General features: G+C 35.0%; 2 protein-coding genes and 2 pseudogenes across 3 annotated transcripts; 3 read left to right on the top strand and 1 right to left on the bottom strand.

Annotated features, from left to right (window-relative positions):
• The first annotated feature begins 110 nt into the window (after positions 1-110).
• Positions 111-8,642, top strand: LOC149495285 (uncharacterized; annotated as a pseudogene). Its single transcript, XR_016321315.1, has 11 exons — positions 111-250; positions 348-2,204; positions 2,594-2,841; positions 2,949-3,100; positions 3,194-3,391; positions 5,429-5,563; positions 5,651-6,674; positions 6,769-6,832; positions 6,923-7,066; positions 7,124-7,455; positions 8,068-8,642. The product of XR_016321315.1 is annotated as an uncharacterized LOC149495285 (transcript).
• Positions 3,390-5,371, top strand: LOC149495286 (mitogen-activated protein kinase kinase kinase 1 pseudogene; annotated as a pseudogene).
• Positions 8,643-9,573: 931 nt separating the features above from the next.
• Positions 9,574-11,667, top strand: LOC149495284 (uncharacterized). The gene is made up of 2 exons (XM_089722688.1): positions 9,574-9,721; positions 9,875-11,667. The coding sequence occupies exons 1-2, from the start codon at positions 9,574-9,576 to the stop codon at positions 11,665-11,667; spliced, it is 1,941 nt and encodes a 646-aa protein (XP_089578814.1).
• A 2,338-nt stretch (positions 11,668-14,005) lies between these two features.
• LOC105629767 (uncharacterized) lies at positions 14,006-17,327 on the bottom strand. Its single transcript, XM_037635236.2, has 4 exons — positions 15,826-17,327; positions 15,483-15,646; positions 15,197-15,385; positions 14,006-14,976 (listed from the first exon to the last, which is right to left on the bottom strand). The coding sequence occupies exons 1-4, from the start codon at positions 17,255-17,257 to the stop codon at positions 14,134-14,136; spliced, it is 2,628 nt and encodes an 875-aa protein (XP_037491164.2). The 5' UTR covers positions 17,258-17,327; the 3' UTR covers positions 14,006-14,133.
• Positions 17,328-19,653: the final 2,326 nt, after the last annotated feature.

Genomic DNA, 19,653 nt, shown 5'->3' with positions numbered 1-19,653 from the left:
CGATTTCAAATTCTACCACTCTTGATCCATCGAGTACATTAAATGTTGGGAGTATATTTTATTTGTTATGCTAATTATTATCTGGTTACAGGTGCCAGAGAACAAGACAGGAACCAATTATATTACAGCAGTTTTGGTTGATGAAGAGGCTGTTGGGTCAGTGGATGCACCAGGATGTGGAGCAAAAATTCTTTATTGGGATGGTGCATTTGGGTGTAATTTTCATGAAATGAAGTTAACAAATTCTAAGGTATTGCATACTTGCAACCCCTCTTTCTTTACTAGAATTTATATTGAATTCACCGCAATGCTGTAAGATTGTCTGCCATTATTAACATTCACTACAGGATGATAGTCGGGTTGCAGAAGGAGAGTCATCGGAGTGTGAACCAGAGTTTCAATCGAGAGCCCTGTGCCTGTAACTAATTAGATAGCCTGTGTATATTATGTCTACATGTATACTTTACATGATATGATTGCAATGCAAAAGCCTAGCAAGTTCCTATTACTTATGCTCGCTTTCCGCAAGTGAAAACCGAAGACCAAGTTTAGCTTGACAGTGAATGAAGTCATGATAATGGTTGTGGATTGGTTCATCAATGGAGATGCATCTGGGGAGAATTGGGAGTCGGCTCTCAATACTAACTCTAAGTACCTAGACTCAACATCAAAGAGAAATTTCAGATCGGAAGCAGAACAACATGAACTTCCCAATCCTTCTTCATTAGTTGATGGCACTGAAATATAAACCTAGATATTGCAACTTCTTATCCAGTATTTTGACCTGCCAAGTATTCAACATGCTTTCTGCATTAGTGCTAAAACTTCTAAACTCATCTCAACTCAATAGATTAAGTTCTTGCAAGTTGAATAGTGATTAGTACTGATGTGAGAAAACTGGTCTTCAACTTACTGGAGTAAGTTCTTGCAAGTTGAAGATGAATTGAGCACTTTTGGCACTATTGTTGAAAGTAATAGGACTAACATTTCTGCTATTGGTGGGCAGTGAGCAGTACTATTGTTAAGAATCCCAAATTGAATAAACACCGCATCCATGAAAAACATACAAGGGTGGAAAGTTGCCTAGTTAATTGGTTAGTACTAACATTTTAATATTTGTTGGCCCAAGATCAAGAACCCCACTAAAAATTGTAATATGGTATCATGACATTGGTTGAAGTCCAGTTTTGTCACATTAGTACCAATCACAATTTAACAATAACAAAACTTAAACTAGGAAAACTATAGAAGGGCTGAAGAGACCCAAAACCTACGAAGTGTAGGTTGAAGTCCAGTTTTTCTCATAAATAGAAAGGTAGCGCCAGCGGCAAAAAAGGACAAGTAGCAGGAGATTTTCTATTTATGAGATGTGTGCATGTGTTAATGTTTTGAGCCACTCAAAAGGTTCCCCACATAGGTCTTCCCCACTGGAATGCCAGGCGGAGTGTTACTGCCTTTTGTCACATTAGTACTAATCACAATTTAACAATAACAAAACATAAACTAGGAAAACTATAGAATGGCTGGAGAGACCCAAACCCCACAAAGTGTTATGCAACAGAAAGCTGGAATATACATAGGGAAAAGCCCTTACCCCTTGGTAATAAGACAATAGAGGATCGGCATCAGCTTCCTTCTTCCTTTTGCCATTAGTACTGTCTGCACTATGATTAGATCTCCGGGGTCTATGCAACTCTTTATTAATGTCTTCAATCTCTAAACCTCCAACACGCCTCAATTCTTCGATTGACACACGATATCCTCCTCTGTTGAGTTGTTTATCAATTCCTCATCTGGTGCAGAATCACTCACAGTCTGTTTCTACATATGTGAATTGCTGTTTTTTAAACATTATAAGAGGTTCAAAACTCTCTATTGGTGTGGCTGTTTCGTAACTTCCAAATGATGCTGTTGGACTGGAGCTATCAAATGATGTAGACTGTACAGACTTAGTTGCTTCAATTGACATAGCTGTAAAATAACCAAACAAGTATTTATCTGTTTGCATCAAAATATTCTGGTTAACAATTATATATTCTAATTTTAGCAAAGTTAATGCTTTAGCAGTGGAGGGTGCTAAAAATAGAAGAGATGTCGTTGAAGATTTGCAAGACAGGTTGGTACGGGATTTAGATTCGTGCAACACTTCATCTTCAAGCAACGAGAATGCAGAGTCGTTTTTGAATGATTTTAAGGACTTCAAGGTATTTTCATGCCTTTTCTGTCACTTGATTCAAAAATTGAACCCTTCTCCTATTCCAGCTATTAACTTTATTTATGATGGGAAAATCGATTCTCTAAATTGTGTATTTCGTAAATTGTTGAAAAAAATGGAGCACCTGCTTGAAGCACTTCAAATAGACTATAGTGGCAAAGAAAATGTCCGACCTGAATGGTCTCTGTATCTTGCCATTTTAGAAGAACTGAATTTCATATCTAAAATTTTTGAGGATGCAAACGAGGAATTTTGGGACGTATTAAAGAAGACGAAGGTTTCAATACGAGTACTGATTCTTTGATGCGCTGGTAGAACAGATGATTATGACTATAGGTGGCTTCTTAAGCATAATGATGTGACTTATTCTGAATCCAGGATGCATTTAGCCTTGTTGATGATACCTCAAGTAAAAGAACCTGATGTGAAGACGATTAAGAAGGTTTTTGATTGGTCTCAAAACAATCTACTCGCTAATCTGTTGGGAGTTTTCGTGAATGAGGAACTTACAGATCCTCAAGTTTTGAAGGATTGGTTGTGTAAGTCCAGTAGAGCTATATTCAACTCAGAAAATCCCCTTTTCCTGGCACGTCCAAATGATCCTACGAGGTTCTATCTGAACCACGGTAAATTTCCAAACTTGCTTTTTCTGAATACGATATTACTGAAATAATGACACTAGTATATAATGGAATTAATACCATTTCTTTCATATATACATGTGCATAAACAGAGCTCATCCCACAATTCTTTCACCGTGAATGTGTGAAATTTGCTGGAGAAGTGATTGCATTAGCTTTGATATATAAAGTGAGAGTAGGTGTCACATTGGATCCTGAGTTGCTATCGCCCTTTAAGGTTTCATCTTTGGATAGTAAGAGCCTGGTAAGTTCAATAATTCACAAGACTTGAGATTCTTTTCAAGGGAATTTGTGATACAGCAAGGTTCTTGAACTTTCCACTGTTATCTACAAGCAGGTATCATGTTTCTCAAGTGGCTTTTTGAATGTTTTTGGTGTGTCAATCGAAGAATTGAGGCGTGTTGGAGGTTTAGAGATTGAAGACATTAATAAAGAGTTGCATGGACCCTGGAGATCTAATCATAGTGCAGACAGTACTAATGGCAAAAGGAAGAAGGAAGCTGATGCTGATCCTCTATTGTCTTATTACCAAAGGGTAGGGGCTTTTCCCTATGTATATTCTAGCTTTCTGTTGCATAACACTTTGCAGGGCTTGGGTCTCTCCAGCCATTCTATAGTTTTCCTAGTTTTAGTCTTGTTATTGTTAAATTGTGATTAGTACTAATGTGACAAAACTGGACTTCAACCTAGACTTTGTAGGTTTTGGGTCTCTTAGCCCTTCTATAGTTTTCCTAGTTTAAGTTTTGTTATTGTTAAATTGTGATTGGTACTAAGGTGACAAAACTGGACTTCAACCAATGCTATGGTACCATATTACAATTTTAGAAGGGTTCTTAAGCTTGGGCCAACCAATATTAAAATATTAGTAATAACCAATTAGCTAGACAACTTTCCACCCTTGTATGTTTTTCATAGATGGTTATTTATTCAATTTGGGATTCTTAACAATAGTACTGGTCAGTGCCTAACAATAGCAGAAATGTTAGTCCTATTACTTTCAACAATAGTGCCAAAAGTGCTCAATTCATCTTCAACTTGCAAGAACTTACTCTAATAAGTTGAAGACCAGTTTTCTCACATCAATTCTAATCACTATTCAATTTGCAAGAACTTAATCTACTGAGTTGGGATGAGTTTGGAAGTTTTAGCACTCATGTAGAAAGCATGTTGAATACTTGGCAGGTCAAAATACTGGGTCGTGATATTCAGAATTGGCAAAGGGGCTCAATGTTGGGGAGTGGGTCATTTGGAGAAGTCTATAAAGGAATGGATGATCCTCAAGGGTTCCTTTTTGCTGCGAAGAAAGTTCCACTTACTGATGCACAAAAAGTCAGCTCAATTGAGCGTGAGATTGATTTATTATGTCACCTACGTCATGAAAATATAGTTGAATATTTTGGCACAAAAAGGGACGAAACAGATCTCTACGTTTTTCTTGAGTTTGTAAATGGGGGCTCCATTGATAAAGTTTATCGAGAGTTTCCCCTTAATGATTCCCAAGTGTCCTACTACACCAAACAGATACTGAAAGGTTTGGAGTATCTCCATGAGCAAGATGTTGTGCATGGGGACGTTAAATGTGCAAACTTACTGTTGAATGAGAATGGAGTCGTGAAAATTGCTGATTTTGGATTAGCAAAGGTAACTGACTTGAAGACTCTTCGCAAGTCAGGTAGAGGGACTCCAGCCTGGTGCGCTCCTGAGGTCATTAATTTGAAGAGACAAGGATGGAATGGATTCCAAGCTGATATATGGAGTCTTGGCTGCACGGTCTTGGAGATGTTAACAAAAAACCATCCGTACTATGGTTTAGAACCTTGGACGATATGGTATCAGATTGGAGAAGGTATACTGCCTAAAATTCCTCAGACTCTCTCTGAGGATTCGCAGAAATTTATTCTGAAATGCCTGCAAACTTAGTTTTCTATGTAAACACACTTCTTATCACAATATTATGTTTTAATCTTGAAAGTGATAGTCAATGTAATTTTGTTAATGAATGAAGAGATTAAGTAAAAGAAAATTGTTGACAAATAGGAGTGGGTAGAAGAGTAGAAGGAGATATAATGGGGAGAGAAAAGTGTTAAAATCATTTGTGTCAAAGAAAGAAAAGAAAAATTTTGATAAAATCGCGAGAGGCTGTTAGACAGAGAGAGAGAGAAAAGGGATTGAAGAAAGCAGAACCAAAAAAAAAAAAAAAAAATGTGAGGGAGAGGGAGAAGAGAATTGGAGAACGTTAGGAATAGCTTTGCTGTGCTCTTACAATAGAGCAATACCTGGTTCAGTGTAGGCCACGAATGGTTCATTTAGTACTCCTTTTCTGGTGAAAAGCAACTTGTTGATGGTGTCATATCTCATCTAGAATGTTGAGAGTTAAATCAATTTGATAAATCAAACACTAAGAACATAGTCTCATGCCTAATTGAATGCACCTTGCCTAAAAATTTGGAATGGCATCGGCGCTGGGAGTCATGCCTTGCACCCTTGGTGCCAGTTTAAGAAATCTGCCCTTGCAGCAGATCTTATTTTGTCGTCCAGAAGCTGTAAATTCTGAAGAAACAATTTCTTGTAGGTTATACTGCATGAAGTAATAGATGTTGAAAATGATGAAGATTGCCCTGATGTCATGATTCTTGATGCGAAAGCTGACACAAACTGTAAAGGGAAAGCTGTAGGACATAATTCTGATGGTTACAATCAACTAAAGGTATTATGTGCATCAAATAGTTTTCTTCTTTAGATGTGTTTCGTCTGCTTCAATTTTGTCTTTATTTTATGTTTTCTTTTTCTCTAGGATGCTAAGGCCAATTATCTGTTCTTTCAACCTAAAAGCTCTGCTCCAGGATCACATAAGACAATCAGCAAAGATGGTGTTGGTTCTGGCTTGGCATATTGGGACAATTATATTGACATTTCCGATGACTTCACAGATTTTGATGAATATGCATATATACAAGCTCATTTTGATAATGTGGATATTCCTCCTGGTGTGGAGGCTCCTATTCCTTGCTTACTGGATTCTGTTCAAAGGAAAAAGACTACTGCTAATGAAAGTGTTTCTTTTGGAAACCAACAACATAAGAATACTCTTGGTCCATGGTCATCAAAACCTGCTGATGTTGGTGAGAAGCAGGCTTCAGTGAGTAGTTCGCGTTTCCAAATCCCTGCAGACTCTGAGTCATGCTTCTGGAGCAGACCTATCTTCTCATTGGTCATTTCCGCAAACTGTCTCAAATAAGGAGGAGCCAACTGCTATGCAACATGGTGGGAGTAGTACAGCTCCCACAAATCTCCAGACGAAAAAGATCCCATTTGTTTCAAGTAGTTCAACTAATTATAATTCCGAATATCGACTGAAAAGAGTGGAAATTCCTCATAGTGTTGTGTCTTTAGGAAATTATACTTCATTCGGTATAAATGACCAAGGTGGTACAAATGATCTGTTTTTTCCTAGTTTTCCAGAAAATATGGATAGTTTGAATCAACCTGGTACAAATCACCAAGGTGGTTCAAATAATCTGTTTTTTCCTCGTTTTCCAGAAAATATGGATGGTTTGAATCAACCTTCTGTAGTAGGTCCGTCAATGTCTTGGTTCACATCCAAATTCAAATCTACACACACTAACCCTGCAAGTTACCAAAAATTCCATAAGCCATTGCATGCTGCACCTATTCTTTCTGAAGATGGTGTTGCCAGAACTCCAAAAAATGTGAATAAAGGTGATATTCTAAGGAAGTACCAACTTTTTAAGCATTTTGATACTGTGGAAGATCATTCAGATCATCATTATAATTCTAAAGCTACTTCAGTTAAGCAGGTAACTAATTTAGAAGCAGCAATTCATTTCTTTTATGCTTTCTGATCTCATATTCCTTTGTAATTTTAGTGTTATGTTTTTTCATTCTCCCCAGCCGCCCAAGAATTGGGCAAAGAGAATTCAGGAGGAATGGAGAATTCTGGAGAATGATTTGCCAGGTAAGTACTACGCATACATTTTCCATGGATCTTGTGTCCTTTTTTCTGCTCAACTATTTTCTGAGAAAATTTGTTATGTTATGTCAACAGATACTATATTTGTTAGGGTTTATGAATCAAGGATGGACCTATTGAGGGCTGTAATTATCGGAGCAGAGGGTACTCCCTACCATGATGGCCTTTTCTTCTTTGATGTTTTCTTCCCTAGCAGTTATCCCAACGAAGCACCGGTATGTGGTTGAATCGGTGTATGATTATGAATGAAGCTTGTGTAAATTTTTGGTCTCACAGTTTATGAACTCTTTGTGTTGCATGTCTACTATCATTCTGGCGGCCTTCGACTCAACCCGAATTTGTACAGTTGTGGGAAGGTATGCCTCAGCCTTCTTGGCACCTGGCATGGGAACAAGAATGAGAAGTGGCTTCCTGGTGTTTCGACTGTGTTACAAGTACTAGTCTCTATACAAGCATTGATATTGAATCAAAAGCCCTTTTTCAATGAGCCAGGATATGAATATTTGAGTGGGTCACCAAATGGTGAAATGCAATCACAGCAGTACAATGAAAATACATTTATGTTATCACTGAGGACAATGGTTTACACAATGAGGAGGCCACAAAAGGCACGTCTGTTTTTAATCATTCATTCTAGCTTTTGAGTTGTCATTAGTTAACCCACATTATTGGAAATATGAAAAAGAAAAATCCACTAACCAGCTTAACTTGTTCTCTTTTTATTTGAATAATCATCTTGTGAAGACATATTAAGACAAATTAAAGTGACATGGGCAATTTGTCAATGACACCTATGGTACATTGGCATATATTGTCATTTTTCTAAATAAGCACAATTGCGCCAACCGTGTCTGTTACATTTTGGCTGAAATACACTGACATGTACTCAACCATGACCACCACTGCAATTCAAAACCTTGTAAGTTAAGCTTAAACAAAGAATATTACCATAAATATTCCCTTAAAAAATTCTATGTATGTCGACTTTCGAAGCACAATTTTTTTCCCGAAATTAGAAGCTAACTGACCAATTCCAATGGTAACCAATTGTCATGAATAGACTTAGAATTTTGATGCATCTATGATTATCTTGGAGCAAAGTGTTGCATTTGTTATTTGCATTTGCTGGATTTGTGTATTCTGAGAATGCTTAATTGACTTGGTTTTTTTGTTATCTCTGGATACAAAACTAAATAATTGAAAACTGTGGTTGAACACAGCATTTTGAGGACTTTGTTTTGGGCCATTTCCACAAGCACGCTAATAACATTCTGGTGGCATGTAAAGCATACATGGATGGTGCTCAGGTGGGGTGTTTGGTCAAAGGTGGGGTTCAGGATGTTGACGAGGGCGACAAGAGCTGCTCAAAGGGTTTTAAGGACTCTTTACCAGGATGTGTTGATCTGCTTTTGAAAGCATTTTCGGAAATTGGAATCAAGGACACCGAGTATTTTCAAAATTTAGCAAAAGGAGGGAATACTCGAGCCAATAATCTGCCTTTAGCTGCAATATGAATGAGTTCTTGGTGAGTAGTCAATTTTGAGACATGACGCAAAGCGTCTTAACATTTCTTACTTGGAAATATAGGCCTCTAATTCATAACGAAAAGTTCAAATTCAGTTATGGAGAGGATGCTTTAAACATACTTTTCAAATTGTATAGAGGTATAGATATGGAGAGGAAGATGGATGGTATAAAATCTTATGTAATTAATTATTTACTTAACTAAGATGGTACAGGATTCAGTGTTTATATTTTACAATAACTTGTTTTATTGACATTGAAGCCTTTTGCAGCTGCCTGCTCGTTAACTTTCTTTAAAGTAGTACTTTAATTAGAGGATCAAAATGTTGAGCAAATTCAAGATAAACTAAAAGAATCATTTAATATTTTTTTAATTAATATTCAAGAATTATTTATATTTATAGTTTTATCAAATACTGTCTAGTTAGTTGTTCAATCATTTAATTTTTGGTCCTTACATTAACAATGGATTTTTATTAACCAACAAGGTGTTAGTTGAGGTGGCAAGCGATTTTAATTCCGGTAAAAATGAAAACACATGTTTGAAGAGTTAAACTATACTTAACTCCGACTATTTTTCATTGAGCTTTGGAGTTTCCACTAACCTTTTGTCACTACACGGGAGGAGTTCCAAGCCGGCCATTATTGTAGTTGCAAGAGAGAGAACTCCTCCAACTTAGTGTATGTATCCATCAATTTATTTTTTTTTATCATCAAAATTCAGCCGGCATAATTTGACAATTAAATGATAAATCAAGCTTTAGAACAATTCTTCTCCACTATAGAACATAATCACGAGTTCTTCTTTCATATTCATACTATCAAGAAAACTATGCTCATCTTAATTAATTCTTTCACGTATTTCCTTCTTCTATTGTCTTTCTCTTCTTTAAACTCTGTTGTGTCCTATGCAAGCCAACTCTCTTATTCTGATCATTGCTCTTTAGTAGTAAAAGACTCTCCTCCAAAGCTAAACACTGATCCACCATTATTCCCACTAGGCCATTTCCAAACTGGTTATGGAGGTGGCAATGAAATTTTCAAGCAAAAATCTTCCATTTTCTCAAAATCGTTCGTTTTTCGCACTCGAAATTCATATTATACTGATACTAAAGGTATACTCAAGAGTTGAAGCGGATTTTATTTTTCCATTCCCATACATATATAAATATGAGACCAACCTCACAAGTGGAAGTCCTAAAATGGGGAGAGAATTGGTAAGTCTCTTTCTTGAAGGGTTTTGGTCAGAATCTTCAGGTAAACTTTGTATGGTTGCTTCAACTAGTAGTTTTCTTGATTTTAAAGCTGTTCTTAAGCTGGAAAACGTGAAGAATTCAAGTAGCGTTAAGAGTTTGATTAGAGGAACTTTTGAATGTTTGGATTCTTATTGCTTTGAACCAATATCAATCTTGTTTCTTCCTCAAATGAATTATGAGTACAGTTTGATTCCTGAAGAATTTGATTATGAAGTCAAGAATTAACCTTTTAGTTTCTGCAATGAAGGATGGTGGCCACCTAATGGATTTAATTTGCAATATGCAACTAATTGTGGTTCTGCGAAAAATTGCAGCCCTTTCGGTGATTCTGACTTAGGATTCCCTAATATTGTATTCATTAATGGATTTGGATGTTTGAATAAAGAAAGAAAATTGCGAGTTCTAGTAGAGTTTACTAAGAGCAGCTCTAGTGGGTTTTACCAGCCTTTTTATCCAAACACAACATTGGTAGGAGAAGGATATTGGAACGAGACAAAACTTTCTGTTGTTGCTTGTAGGTTCTTGGATGTTGTTGGATCTTTGGCTGATGCTCGTGTTGCAGATTGTTCGACAAGGTTAAGCTTGATTTTTTCTTCTGCATTATCGATCGGAGAGACTAGTAATGTAGCAGGTGAAATGTGGACTGATAAAACAGTGAATGATTTTGGTTTCTTTGACAGAATCCTGTTTCGAAATTCAGAGAATCGGGTAGTTGATATTCCTGAATTGAAGTATGAGTACACTCAAATGGAAAGGGTAAGGCAACTATGCCTTAAAACAGAATTAGTTAAAAGTTCTCAGGTGAAATACCCAATTGGGAATTCGATTCATATGAGATTTGACATGTCAGTTAGTAATTCTCACGGAAAAATCGCTTCGGGTTATGCACTACCTTTTAATGTTGGTGGTCAGTTTTATAAGAAGCTTTTAGATGAAGTATCTGCAAATTCTGCAGATGATGCAAAGTTCAACAGTACCGTCAATATGAGCTATAAAATAGGACTTTCAGTGATGCCTGATATAAAAATAGGAGAAGGCATTTCTCTTTTTACTAGTACTTCACTTTTAAATGAAGTAGAAATTTCTGCTGAAGGAGTCTATAATGAAAAATCAGGGGGCTTGTGTATGGTAGGCTGCAGAAATCTCGTGTTTGATAATCAGACAGATACGGGGAAGTCCTTGGATTGTGAAATTCTTCTGAAATTTCAATTCTCTCCATTGGAAGAAATCAAAAAGGAAGGTTACATTAAGGGAATTATTGAAAGCCTGCGCGAAAAATCTGATCCTTTTTACTTTGAACCTTTAGAAGCATATTCAACTGGCTATAACATAATCCAAGCAAGACAGTTCATTTGGAGGATGGATATGGAGATTGCCATAGCTATTATCTCTTGCACACTTGCTAGTTTCTTTGCAGTATTGCAACACTTGCATCTAAAAAGGCGGCCTGAAATGCTTCCTTTGATTTCAATCGTTATGCTTATAATACTTACTTTAGGCTACCTTATGCCTTTTGTAATGAACTTGAGCTCATTTTTCTTGCAAGATGGATTTCTTCAGGTAAATGAAGTGACCATAAACTTACTGAAAACAGTAGCTTTCGCCTTCCAATTTCGTCTTCTGCGGATAACTTGGCTAGCAAGAGTTAGAGATGAAAGACATAAGGGAATGAAGCTGGTTGAGAAGAATACTTCATTACTTCTTATAGCAATTTATGGTTTTGAGGCCTTAATTGGTTTTATAGTTAATGATAGGCTTGAGTTAAAAACCTATGGTGAAGTGATCTCAGATGGGTTTCTTCTGCCACAAATTCTGCTAAACTTTCTCAGCAACTCTAAAGAGAATGTTCTTGCTTGTTCATTCTATATGGGAAATACATTCCTCCAGTTGCTACCCCATTTGTATAATCTTTATGATGCTTACACTTATTTTTATCGAGTTTCTCCGTTGGATGTGATTATAGTATTTGGAGATCTGCTGTTTGCAGCAATCATTTTTCTGCAGCAGAACAAAAGATCAAGAGCTGGAATGGTATTATAATGACTGGGGTGTTTAAGCGTTCTCTCTGATTCTCACCTTGTTTTTCCTTCTGTAGTGTAAAAGAAACGAATTTAATTTTGTTTTTCCTTCTACAGTGTAAAAGAAACAAATTTAATTTGTCCATATTATTAATGTTTAAATATTGTTATTTTTTTTGAGTAAAAAATATGCTGCCCAACCATGGAGGATGGGTTGGCTGAAAGGCCGTAGCTGGTCCCATGTTACTTAACAATGTTTATATAGATATAGAATTAATTCTATTGAAGAGACACTTTAATATATTAATTTGTTATAAAACTGAAACATATAGTAATTTTTATTTTCAAAATTTTTTAATTTTAATTAAATTAAAAATTCAAATTTTCGATCTCATAGATTACAAGTGTTAATAATTATATTCAAAGTCTAAAATCGCAAAGTTGAGCTCTAGCTCAAAAATATGTTATCGAAAATTCTAGTCGAGAACTTTCTAAAATTTTCAAGAACAAATATTGAGCTTTAAATATTAAATCTATTAAAAATAAATAAATGAAAATAAAATAATAAATAAATAGTAAGACAACTATTTAAATTAATTGTCTTAAACTCAATTATTATTATTATTATTATTATTATTATTATTATTATTGAGTAGATTGCAGAAATATTCTAAAACCTAATTTACACCGATTAAAATAAATCACAAACCAGTAAAAATAGGTTAAAAAATCTAAAATTTTCTATTGAATCGGACCAAACTCGAATTGGACCAAATCAAGGCATAAATATCTTTTTGGGTTTAGGAGAGAAAAATCCAAATTTTCCTCTCCTTTCTTCGTAGCGCGATCACAGCGCCGCCTCCCTCTCCTTCCCGTTTTCCGGCCAAATGGCCATCGTTACCGACTAGTGAGAGCTCTAACCTCAAGAGCTCAACAAGACCAACACTCCTGTGGCTGTAGTTCGCGTGATGAAGGCCTGGATCGAGGGGAGTGGCGAGTAACGGGATTCGGTGTCGCGCGGCGATACTTTTCGGCGATTCCCGCCGTTACCGGCGATGACAGCCTTCATGAGGGCCTCCGATCAACTCCTCATCAACTCCCAATCATTGCGCATCAAAATTAAGATCAAAATTGGGTTCCCCATGGTAATACTGCAGTGGGTGTTTTTTGAGTTTTCTCTTATCAAAATAAGTTTCTCATTTGTGACTAATCCGAATTTGGTAATAGTAATTCTAAAGTTTTCTTCCGCATTGACTAAATAAAATAATAAATAATAATAGCATTATTACTATGCATAGACTAAAATTTATTATGAGAAAATAATTCAAAAAGGATATAATTAATGTAATAATGATATAAATTATTGTTTTCTTAATATTATAAAATTTATAATGGAATAAAACATAATTAAATACAAAAGAAATTAGAGCACATAAAATAGCTAATATATAATATTGAGAAAAGGCTGTAGATGGATGGAGCTAACCTCAAGAAATAAAAAATTAAGTGTAGAAAATTAATCGTTTGATCACTCAAAATTCAATTCAATATTTACTTTAATTTCTTTTGATTTAATAAAAAAATATGATTTAATTGATTGAAATAAAAGAAATTCAATTAATTTTCATTCGACGCGGGATGTAATTTATTTTTGTTAATTCTTTGTCTAGAGAATTCGAAAATAGATTTTAGGTGGCTTTCCACTGGATAAAAGATTTTTATACCCTTAATTCAAGTAGTTTGCACAACAGTTTTATCCAAATTCTCATAGAATCAAAATGAATTATGAAATATCATATAATAATTACAATATAAAATACAATTTCATAAATTTTCTTTTTTAAACAAGCACTCAAACAATAATTTTTTTAAATAAATATAATCTTAATTAAAAATAAATTTATTTCCGGCATTTTTATATCTCTCTGAAGAAATGGGCGCTGCCTTCCCCTTGTCTTCTTGATTCTCTTTCTGTTCCTGAATAGCATGGTAATAAAGGCGTGAAAATGCCTTGAAGTCACGAAAATCACTCAATACAAGGACTATGTTAGGATATATTATAATAAGTATTGATATGGGAGCTTTATTGTGATTAGTTGCAAGTACATGAGAAGCAATTAATTAGGTGTTGAACTGATATTAGTGTTGAGCAGGCACATTGTATGTACTCTTGTATTGAGATATTGAAGGTTAATAAATTAACGAATGAATATACTATCCTCTTTTCTATTCTCTCTCTCTCACCCTTTCTTTTCTTTTCTCATCTTCCAAACACTACTGTTATGTTATTCTCGCATGAACAGTTAGGATCCATTGTATATGATCCTAACAGCGAGTGTTGCCATATAAGAAGATTCCTGTGATACCAAATTAAAGATTCTAAGCAATTACATTTCCCAATCCAAAATCAGCAATTTGCACCATATATCAAATTAAATCATACATCGCTCTTTACTATAAGCATTAATCAATCCATTTTGTCGTCAGTTCATGACATATTTTTCTCATTCTGCTTGCAGGTGCTGCTGATTGCTTTGACCTCTTTCACAAATGTATGCTGTAAAAGCTGGGCCGCAGTTGGACGTGCCTTTGGATCAATTTGTAGGCATTTCTCGATAAAGTCACGTGAAGTATCAGAGAGAAAATCAGGAACATCAGGTGGAATACCTTCTCCAATCCAATACCATATCGTCCAAGGTTCTAAATGACAATATGGATATTCTCCACTTAGCATCTCTAATACGGTACAGCCAAGGCTCCATATATCTGCTTCAAGTCCATATCCTCCTTGTCGTGTCGAATCAATGACCTCAGGAGCGGACCAGGCTGGAATCGCTCTGCTTGACTTGTGGAGATTCTCTGAATCAATGACCTTTGCCAATCCAAAATCAGCAATTTGCACAACTCCTTTATCATTCAACAGTATGTTTGCACATTTGATGTCTCCATGGATAACATTTTGCTCATGGAGATACTTCAAACCTTTCAGTATCTGTTGTGTGTAGCAGGACACTCGGGCATCATCAAGGATTAATTCTTTATGAACTTTATCGAGAGACCCTCCACTTACAAACTCGTGAAAAATATAGAGATTTGCTTCCTCCTTTTTTGTGCCAAAATATTCGACTATATTTTCGTGATGTAGTTGACGTAGTGAACCAACCGTATGCTCAATTGAGCTGACTTTTTGTGTGTCTTCAAGTGGAACTTTTTTTGCAGCAAAAAGGAATCCGTCGGGATCAGCAGTTCCTTTATAGACTTCTCCAAACGACCCACTTCCCAACATTGAGCCCCTTTGCCAATTCCTAAAGTTACGTTCTGGTTTTTTGACCTGCCAAATTCATCACGCTTGCTTTAGTTCTCGACTAGTCTACAACGGTGGTAGATTAAGTTTGCAAATTTAACAGCAGTTTAGAACTTTTAGCGCTACTGTAACCTGAAAGGGTAAATCCTTGCAATACTTGAAGACTTGTGGAGAACTTTTAGTATAAATAATTTACTCTTACAGAAAAAAAAAATAATAATAAAAAAAAAACCAGAAAAGTCCTTACCTCCTTGCCGTGAGACAATGGAGGATCGATGCGTATCTCCTTCTTTCTTTTACTATTAGATAGTACTGAACTTGTCGAGGGTCTACACAGCACTTGATTAATGTCTTCATATTGTAATCCTTTGAAAGACAACAATTCTTTGAATGACACGCCAAAAACACTGGCAAAGCCTTGAGCAAAAAATGATACCTGTTTAAGATATAATAGCGGCAAATTAAGTTCAAGAGCCTTACTGTATCACAACCTATCTGAAAAAATCCCAAATATTCTGAATTATTGAACTTACCAACACATCCTTATTACACCTATAATACGAAGATGAATTAGCAAGCTGCGATAGGAACACACCATCCAATGCAACACCTATTCTCACTTTATGTATTACAGCTAATGCAATCACTTTGCCAGCAAATTCCACAGACTCATAGTGGGAGGGTTCGGGATTGAATTCTGCTTATATAACATGTTTATAAGTTAGGAAATGATATTAATTTCACTAAATATAAACAAGCTTGGGTTCTATTTCCTTAACTAAATGATATTAATTTTGCTTATTACTATCCCACTCTTTGGATAGAGGAAATTATTTTATGAACATTAAACCATAAATAAGCATAGAAAGGCATTACCAGGATTGATATCGAAGCTTGGAGGATCGCCTGGATGGGCTACGAAAAGGGGATTTTTTGGGTTGAATATAATTTTGCATGACTTGCATAACAATTCATGCAATACTTGAGGATCTGTAAGACTCTTATGTTCGAATACCCCAAATTGATCTGTGTCCAAATCTTGAAACCAGCGAGCTAGCGTCTTCATCAACTCTGCATCTATAGACTCAATAACTCTTGGGATCATCAACATCGCCAAATGCATCCTAGAATCACTATCAGTTACATTTTTGTGCTCAAGAAGCCACTGATAGTCATGGCCGTCTGTTCTCTTGGCAAATCGAACAATTAGAGCACGTAATGGAAGCTTTGCATTATTTAATACAAGCCTAAATCGACGGGGACAAATTCTAGAAATGAAATTCATCTCTTCCAAAATGGCGAGATATATAAACCATCCAGGTTGGACTTTTTCTTCGTTGATCTTTCCTTCCTTAGTTAGACTTAATTGTACTTTATCGAGCAGACCTGCAATGTTATCCAACAAATTGAAACAGATAAAACGAAGAGACTTTTTTTCCGTGGCATATTCATCTCTTTGTGAAGAAATTGGCGCCGGCTCCTTCTCTTTCTTCTTTTCCTCTCCCAGTTTTTTATTTCCCTTCTCTTTAATTTTCTCTTTCTCCTTCTCCTTCTTCTGCTCTTTCTTCTCCTTCTCTTTTGTCTTCTCCTCTTCCTCCTCCTGCTCTTTCTTCTCCATCTCCTCCTGCTTCTCCTTCTCCTGAATAGCACGGTACAAAAGGCGCAAAAATGCCTTCAAGTCACGAAAATCGCTGACTAATGAATCCGTGGTCTCCTTGGTTGAAGGTGAATTGAAGGACCGATGCAAATCAAGAAGCAATCTTTCTACCAAATCCTCAAAAATGGCTAGAATTTGGTCCTTCAAGTGAAATGTTTTATACTTGTCATTCAGCATATAATTACCCTTCTCCGCCAAATCTCTTAAATAGCGAAGACTTAAAACATACAACGAATCCTCACAACTAACCTTTGACCTCAAAAACTTGCATAACTTCAGAATGATCGAAGCACGTTCATCAAGAAAGCCTGTTGCCGTTTCAGCAACCATCAAATGCAACAGGTGCCTAATAAAATAATCGGCCTTCTCTCTGTATATTGTATTTTTTGATGTGTGAAAGTCAGCGAAATGCTCAATGACACAAGACTGAACTAGAGTGTCCAGTGGCTCGGGATTGTTCAAGTTGCCGAGCAAATCGTGCATGTAGCAGGTCATACATCCGTAGCCGTTAGTGGATTCCCCATCACGCATCCTATGTAAAATTGAAATTATTGCTTCGATGTAATCGGATGGAGATGGAGCTGGAGCTGGTAAATTCCGTTCATCAAATGAGGATGAGGGTAATGACTGTTCTGGTCTGTCGTTTGCCATACCGGAAGAATAACAGGACTGATCGTAACGGCGGTGGGTGATCTATTTGCTTCGAATATTTAGTACTAGCGTTAGGCCCGTTCTTTGCACGGATTTTTTAAAGATATGGTTTTTTTATAAATTTTGTCAAAATTAAATTTCAATTCTAATTAGCTTTTTTTAAAATTAATTTGTACAATGAATGCTTTTAATATTAAATTCAAGATTAATTTTTATATTTACCCATCAATATACGGGTTTAAAATTTAAAAATATTTAAAAGTTAAAAGTAAAAAATATAAAGTTTCTGCAAATCTAACCGTCTGTTTATTCTTAATTTGTCAACTAAAAAGTTTAAAGTTACAATATTTATTTTTTGCATTGTATAAACTTTAGTTTCGGGTTTTTTTTTAAAAAATAAAAAAGAACTGAACTGTTAATACAAATATTCAAAAAAAAAAAGATTAATTTGCATCTGAATTAAAATTGACAGTTTATGTAAAAGGTTTTTACATCACTTGACAAAAGGAACTAAGTCCTAAAGTGATAGCATATAATTTTCCTATAATAACAAATATTAAAAAACAATTACATATAAATATTTAAAATGATAGCATTATTTTTAATTGGTTATGCAAATAATAAAAATGTTAAAATATTATACTTACACCTTTTCGTCCAACAATATCATTTTTGTACTCGTAAAATATCCACTATTGTTGAAAGACACATTCCACAATCATTATACCCTCACTTTTATTTTTCAATTATCTCTATTTGTATTCAAATTTTCGATTATATCATTATATTTAAAAGTTCATGGCTACAAAAAGATACGTTAGGGGAACCACAAGTGAGATTAACTCACTATTTGAGTTTTTTTTTTTTTTTTTTTGAAAAGTACAAAAATAAGAAAAAAGGAATTACAAGTCATTGTCCCTGTCGATTCAGACCACTGATCAGGTTTTGACGTTTCGATTTAAAACGCCCTCGCAGAACGCACTAACCTTGAATTTGGCGCACCAATTTTGAATAGAAAAAGTTTACTTCATGCCTTTTCTAGAACAATCGTTCAAGGACAAGAACCGAGTATCTGATGCTTTAAAAGCTCCAAGAAAAAAAAAAAAAAATTTGCTTTGTATTTCAGCTGTTTCAAATTTATTTTCAAAGATTTTTCTATATTGTGCATTATATAACATTGATATGATGGTTGTGGACGGACAGGGAAGACATCCTCTTCATTTGGGGTGGAGCATTTTTTTGATTTGGAAAAAACCATCTGAGAGAAGTAATTCCCCCGCTTAGATTTGTTGCTCAAGACTCTTGGTTCTAAACTGTGCCTAACAATGTTTTACTGCTACAATATTGGATTTTTTTCGGTTCTTGAGTTGGTGTATCACTTTCAATTATTCTAATAAATATATTAATTATTATATCCTTGATATGCATACTTTCTCTCTATTCCGTTAAAATTAAAATTGATCGCTAAAAATAATTCATTGCCTCCTTTTTCTTTAGCATTGAGAGATGTGAATTCCAACTAAATTTATTTTGGAATCATACATGCAACTATCATTCAATTATGCTTTAGGATCCAATTAATCGCTTCTTTAGTTCATAGTCTTAACTAAAAATAATCCACGCCTGGGCGGCATTGCCATAAAATATATAATGCATCATGATTCATGTCTATATAAAATGCCAATATTCTTCCAAAACTTTTAATAAATCAAAAGCTGGAAAAGAAAAATCAATTCTACTTTTGTTAAAAAGGCAAATGAAATGAAACAAAGAAAATTTTTCTGTCCTTTTTTACCCCAATTTCGTATTAATTAATTAAACCTACATTATTTAATTAAATTGAATAAATTAAACTTTTCTATGATCATTGTCTACCCTAATTTCTTATTAATGAAATTAGGTACGCGTGTGAAATGAGACTGTTCTGGCTAATGTTAGGTATGCAGGAACGCGAAGACATTGCGATTCAACATTTTATTTAAACATTCCAAAAACGACAATGAAATCTTTAAAATAGCTAAGCATAAGGATCAAGAAACGACAATTGGGTCTTTAAAATATGATTTTTTTTTTTCTTTTATCATTGAAATCAAGCCGCCGTCTATGACCTTTCCACCTTAGTTTCCAATTATATTTCATCATTTGGTCTATATAGATATATATATTGTTTACTAATTTGTTTTTTAATGTTAATCATGATTTTTAACATGTAAGCCCATTCCCATTAATGAAAATGAAATATACTGTCAACATGTGTAGAAATGATTAAAAATTACATTTTTGTATATTTAAATCTACAACTTTAAAGAAGGAGTAATTTTTTAAAAATATAAACATGACTTTGCACACCAAAGCGATTTGACTTGACTTGGCATATGTATAACGATGGTATACCT

This window comes from Jatropha curcas, chromosome 6 (genome assembly GCF_041381405.1).
Source record: "Jatropha curcas cultivar XTBG-Jc1 chromosome 6, XTBG_Jcur_1.0, whole genome shotgun sequence".
NCBI classification, from domain to species: domain Eukaryota; kingdom Viridiplantae; phylum Streptophyta; class Magnoliopsida; order Malpighiales; family Euphorbiaceae; genus Jatropha; species Jatropha curcas.
Note: the sequence above shows the minus strand (reverse complement) of the source record. Positions and strands in the feature narration are given on the sequence as shown.